Source organism: Cynoglossus semilaevis, chromosome 1 (assembly GCF_000523025.1).
Source record: "Cynoglossus semilaevis isolate Cse_v1.0 chromosome 1, Cse_v1.0, whole genome shotgun sequence".
NCBI classification, from domain to species: Eukaryota; Metazoa; Chordata; class Actinopteri; order Pleuronectiformes; family Cynoglossidae; genus Cynoglossus; species Cynoglossus semilaevis.
The window spans coordinates 9,051,353-9,057,728 of record NC_024307.1 but is presented as its reverse complement, the minus strand read 5'-3'; the positions used below and the strand labels follow the sequence as shown (position 1 = coordinate 9,057,728).

Sequence of the window (6,376 nt, the reverse complement as noted above, 5' to 3'; positions counted from 1 at the left end):
CAGTTGTTACAGGAGTTTTTCATAAAGACGCAGTGATTTTCCCTCTGGAGTTTAAATATCTCTACAACAATTCTGACATTCAGATAAAACGAGGGAAATGGATGTTTTCTCCTAATCTTCCACTTTCACCAGACACTGCAGACGAATGGAAGTGTCAGTCATGTCGGACTTCAGTCCAGGCGTGTAATCAGTGATGTCATCAGGATTTGACAGAACAATTTCAACTTGAGTGAAGAAAAATGGTTATGATAAAGAGTGAGAGCGAGTCTAATGAATAGTCCTACGACTGAAGGACACGCCAGCACACACACACACACACACACACACACACACACACACGAACACTTTTTTGTGTTTTGCAACCATTTTACAGACATCACATTCTTTGTGTCAAGATTGTCCCCACAAGTATAGCTAGTTCCGAAAAATGTACACACATACTGATTTTTGTATTTTGTGAGGACTTCTTTTGCCTGTATCCAAACAAAAGCATTAAAAAACCAATCCTGAAATCTAATCCTGAATTTAATCCTAACCCAACCTGTACCTCAAACTATCATTTTACCGAAGTAATCAAGTACTCTAGTATTTCTCCACTCATAAATATATATACATATTATTGTTGTTGTTTTTAAGGACTTTCCACGTATCCTACATAATATAATTCTAATCTTAATGCTAATCTGACTCTAATCCTAACTCCCACCAAAATATTGAACCTTAAACTACCTTCTCACTCAGTGAGACCTAGTAAAATGTCCCTGCAACCCAAGTGTCCCCATGACAATAGACATCGTGTCCCCACAAATATATCTGTACCAGGATCACAAACACACACCCGCACACGTTCAAGTCTAAACACAAATCCTGGTGGTGGAGAGTCTTTTAGTTTTCATTAGAAAGTAGTTTGTATAGTCATCGGCGTCTGTCCTGAGTCCTGGGCGTGTGGTCTCGTCTCCGTGGCGTTTCAACCCGTCTGTCATTCTCTCGATAAACCTGAAGACCCCGTCTGTTCGATTCTCCTCACCTTTTCACCACCGACTTGATTTCCACTCACAGCGTGTGAGGAGCTGCCGATTCTGTGGTTGCTTTAATTGAATCAACGTGCGTCTGCTTTGTTTTCATCACCTCACACGATGTTCACAGCCACGGCTGCTGTGCAACTTCTCGCCTGCAATTAACAGTGTTTCTCTGAGTCACGGCCCCTGTTACCCAGCAAACCACAGGCAGAGTCGAAAAAAAGAAAGTTACGTAAACTAACATTTGGCTCAACTGTGTGTGTGTGTGTGTGTGTGAGAGTGAAGTCAATGGTTTTTAACAGAGGCTTGTAATTAAAGCACATGCTGCGATTAACTCCAGTGATTCATGCATTTCCTGAGCAGTAAAATTTACCATGATGTACCCACAGTACTGCAAACAGCATCAAGGTGTAGGACAAGAGGCCGAGGATGAAGTCACTGTGAGTGGCCTTCAAAAAGCTCTACTCAGGCGATGGCCCTGCGGAATACAAAACCTCCAGCCAGTTTGAAATCTTTCCAAATGTCTCATTTCAAAATAAGAGCCTTCAATATAAATTCTCTCGACGTACACTTCGTCACGTCGGCCAAATCCCTGACCCTTGTTATTGTTGCTACAGTACGGCCAAACACTGCCTGATTTAATGTCCAAAGTCTGACAGGCTGTCATTTTCAAGCTCCAACTTTTGCTTGCTCTATACAAGCGGTTCTCAAAGTAAGGGCCCTGCCCCCTAGCAATGCTCAGAGCTTTTATAGAGGGACATAGAAAGACACTGACGAGGGGGACAAAGGTGTATTTATTTAATTCTTATATGGGTAACATCAGGTCCGTGGGCCACATCTGTTCACTTAAGAGAGTTTGTCATCAATAAATACCAAAATGTAGAGTTAAACTTCAAAAAATAACTTTTATTGTGAAATTTGCAGTAATAATCACATAAAAAAAAACAAATTTAGAGTTTAGAGAAAGTAAAAAGATGCTAAATGCTAACTGTTGTACCAGTGAGCAATGTTGTGTTGAAGACAGCTTGAAAAAGTTAAAATAATTATTTTATTCTTAATACAGTTCACAGATGTGATTTCACCCACCCCCCCCCACCCCCCCCCGGTACTGACTGAGATGTTCTTATTTGACTGTGTCTGTACAGAGCAGGAGACAGAATCATTTTGGCCGATGACTCAAATGACGACTGGTGGAAGGTGAGTTAATAACCAGTAAATAACCAGTAAAGTGAGTCACTAAGCAGTAATGATGACAAACATGTAAAAGTTCTGTAAACAAGCTGCTGCTGCTGCTGCTGCTGCTGCTGCTGCTGCTGCTGCTGCTGACTTTGTGCAACGCAAATGTTTCAGTCACATGTTGTGATGTGTTCACTGACACCTGGACTGTACACAGCAAGTGAAAACACATCCCTTATTCAGCAGTCAGCAGGTAAAATTACTGTGTCAGTTTAATATAAATACTCAGCGACGTATCAAAAATATTCACTGTCTCCTCGGGACATGTCCAAACCGTCTGAACTTGATTCCTCCCGCTGTCACTCTGAGATATTAATTATTTATCCTGTCTATCCAGGTCACTTCTAATAACTCTGAAAAAAACACCTTCAACTCTGCCAACTTTCCCTTTGAGACATTTTTTCACCCTATTTCAAACCATGAACTACAGCTTGTATCACTTCTGTAACATCTTCTTCCTCTTCTGCTGTTATACATCACCATGACCTCTTGGCTCCACTCACCCCGTATCATCACCTACCTGTTTATACTATCAAATGTTAGAGACTCATCAAGCCACACACTTTACGGCTCACTTGTACACATTCTGCACCACCCTCATGTAGTCTTGTGCCACACCTGGTTTCCTCAGACACCATCCAGCAAGTCCCAAAAAATCTGATTAGTTATATAAATAAATACATACAGAGTGGCAGACGCCTCCCCCCCCCGTGGTGAAAAAAGCAAGTACTCCATATAGGATTGAATAATCTAGTAGAAATTCTAATGAAAATAATCTGCTTCTTGTCCTTGTTTGTTTGGTCCAGTCTTCCATGGTCCAGCTGTTGTTAATGCTTGTGTCCCTTTCTCCTAGGGTATAATTGAGGACAGGATTGGATTTTTCCCAGCAGCCTTTGCTCATCAGGTGGGGGCCAGAGATCGAGTGTTCAGATGTAACCGGACATTCATCGGCTGCAAGGAACAGGGACAGATCACGTTAAAAGAGGGACAGGTGAGGATCACTGACTTGATCTAAGGCTCGTGTTAAACCAGCGACACAATTTTCAGCCATTATGGATGATTTTAATGGCAATTTTGTCAATCATTTTAGTCAAATGTCCAATATCCGGCTGATTCTCGGGCTAAATGTGATCTAGACTTTTTTCAGATGTAGTGTCTACAGTGACTACTTTAGTTGCATTATGTCTTTCATTCGAGTCTTTTTGTTTATCCAAGTATTTATATTTTTACTGCAGGGACATTTTTAACATTGATTTGATCTTTTTTTTTATTATTAAAAGCCCCCCATCATGTTACCTTAAAGGCAGTTTTAGATTTTTCTTTTCTTTTCTTTTGGATTCTCTCTCCATGAAGCTGCTGCTGTTGTTGTTGTTGTTGTTGTTGTTTTTAATGATATATTTCTCTGCTTCCTAAAATGTTTCATCATCGTGCTAAATTATTCCCCATCATTATGGGTCGTGTGTGTCAGTGGGCAGCAGAACGCTGCGTGGGGAAATAAACAGGTTGTGATTATTTGTTCCACGTTAATGGAGACTTTTGAGTTTTTCTTTTTTGTGGTGCTGTCTGACCAAGTGTCTGTTTGAGCCTTTAAAAAGTCACCAAATACAGTTCCACGTTCTCCTATAACACTTAAACACATCAGAGTCGACTTCAGCTGCCCCAGTGTTTTCTTTTTTCTCAAAAGTTCATCTGGAGTTTTCTGGCACAGGATCTTTAGCAGCGGTCGGTGGTGAAGAAGCTTCTTCATGTAATGGCTTTAGATAGATCATGTTCCTTTTTCCCACAATACTTTTCAGAGCATTTTTTGGGACTCTGAGTCCCAACTTCCTTCCAAGCTTCAGAAGCCCCCACTGGAGATTAAACCACGGAGCTCTTGATGAGCCTGTGACCCGATGCCTCAGGTTTCCGTTCACTCAAACCCAGGGGGAGGATATTTAGTACATGGAACTGACTTGGATGAAAATAGCCTCTCCCATCAGTTATGTTATTCAGGGAATAAAAATCAATTAGTTTTTTACTCGTACTTTATGTTTAACCTAAAAGAAAAATTTACAGATATTGAACTGCTGTTAATACCAGTAAAAGAAAACTTTAACTTTACCTGTATAGTGTCTGAAATTCAGCTCCAAACCATCACAGAGCCTGTACATGCTTTAATGAAGGACCTGTAACTTTATATTTTAGTATTTAGTCTATGTAAGGCAGGTGTGGTAACCACTACACTATTGAACCAGGACAGACCCTTATAGCAATAACAATCTCCGGATGAACCAAAGGAAATTTCTTAAGACAGATATCGGTCTTCAACAGGTGGTCTTCAACAGGTGGTCTGCAGGTGTACTGCAGGGCTTTTTCCCTTCTTTTTAAATGTATGTAATAAAAATTGACCTGTGTTTTTTGTTTTGCTAGCCAAATTACACAGTATTTGTATATATATGGTACTAGGCCCAGATTGATATATCATGATATTTCATATATTGATTATAGGAAGTGTCCCTGCTCATCGGAAAACCAACAGAAGCAGGGCTAGCTTCATGCGCAACACTGTATGGCATGTGAAATGTGCTGACAGTTAGTTCTGTTGTCGGCTTCTTTGACGACACATGAGTGACTTTCCCTTCCTGCTTCCAGATCTGCGTGAGCAGCGAGAGCGAGCGCAGCGGCTTCATCAGAGTAGCCAGTGGAAAGAAGAGAGGCTTCGTTCCCTGTGACGTCCTGGACATCATCTGAGAGAAGAGACTCAGGAAATGAACAAGGAGACGAGGTGGAAGACAGTGGACAGCACGGAGGTGTGTGTGTGAGTGTGTGAGAGAGAGGGGGAGGAATGGTGGGGGGTGGGGGGGTCTTCAATCTCCAGTGAGAGATGCAGTGAGTGTTCATGTGATGCTGGTTGTGTTTACTGATGGAGTTGTTTCTTTCTACTTTCTCTTACTCAGTCAACCAGACACACAGAGACTGGACTTGATTGGATTTGAAGAACCATCTTGTTTGGTTCCTAGCTTTTCATTACCGGAAATTAAAAAAAAAAAAAAAAATAATATTGAAAATCCATGATCAGAATTCACTTAAATTTATCTTAAATTTTTGTCATCTTTTTGGTCACATTGAAGGAGATACAGAGAATAATGGGAGCAGGAACATGTACTAGGAAGGATCCTACACAGGTTTCTTGTCAGTGTGTTACTACTTTAAATGCTACCACTCTCTTGTCATGTGCATTTCTGGCAAGGTTATGTATCTACATAGATATAGTATATCTCTAGGTTGTTCTGCACTAAAACATGGCTGTGGTGAATGTCCAAGAATGCCATTTTGTACATAATGTACGTACGACATTAAAATTCTGCCTTTATCTATACCTGAACCCACGTGGTGGTTATTTTTGTGTTTTCTAATTGTGTCCATTTTAATTAGCATTTTTAGTCCATAACCATGCAAAGTTATCTTGTTGTTTTTAGCTAATCTTTAACCTAACGACTTATTATGTTTTCTCTTTAGTGTTTTAGCTTAATCTTTAATTAGTTTTACGAAAATCAATTGTTTTACTTATTTATAATCCACTTTCTTTTTGTTGCTGTAATTCTTTCTACCTGTTAGCTGTTTTTGGCTAACTTCAGGTGGATTGTCTAATTTGACATTGTTTTCTGTTTTTTAAGTTTACTAGTGGAACTAGAGGTTGGTTTATTTTTAAAATTTATTTTAATTAATTTTAGCTAGAATTTTTCTTTTATTCTTTTATTATTATATTATTTTTTTAAGTGTATTTATTTGTTTTTAATTTTTTTATCCTTCTGGCAAACTGTCTGATTGTTAATTTGTGGCTAACCGATAGCAACTTATGCTAATAGCAATGACTTATATGACTTATACAAAGGGTCCCTAAAACTTCTGCAGTGGAGTAAAAGTACAGGATGATGAAATTTTGAGGACAATACAAAATAAGGTAGATTGAATTTTGCACAGAGGAATAATAAACGTATTAAAAAAAACACAAACACACACGCAGACACTCAGACACACACAAACACACGCACACACACAAACACACACTCAGACACAGACACACACACACACACAGACACAGACTCTGACAGACACAATGAAGATTTGTTCAGGATCTT

The 6,376-nt window shown here is 39.6% G+C and overlaps 1 protein-coding gene across 6 annotated transcripts in view; it reads left to right on the top strand.

Annotated features, from left to right (window-relative positions):
* The window catches only part of stac (SH3 and cysteine rich domain), a 37,281-nt gene extending 31,638 nt beyond the window's left edge, over positions 1-5,643 (top strand). For 4 of the 6 annotated variants that reach the window (XM_025057504.1, XM_025057503.1, XM_025057510.1 and 1 more), the window contains 3 exons: positions 2,165-2,216; positions 3,109-3,246; positions 4,887-5,643. In XM_025057504.1, coding sequence (XP_024913272.1) covers positions 2,165-2,216; positions 3,109-3,246; positions 4,887-4,985 — 289 coding nt within the window. In that variant the 3' untranslated portion in view covers positions 4,986-5,643. The remainder of the gene's footprint in view (positions 1-2,164; positions 2,217-3,108; positions 3,247-4,886) is intronic. The other 2 variants (XM_008309448.3, XM_017039099.2) reach the window with 1 other exon arrangement.
* The last annotated feature ends 733 nt before the right edge of the window (positions 5,644-6,376 follow it).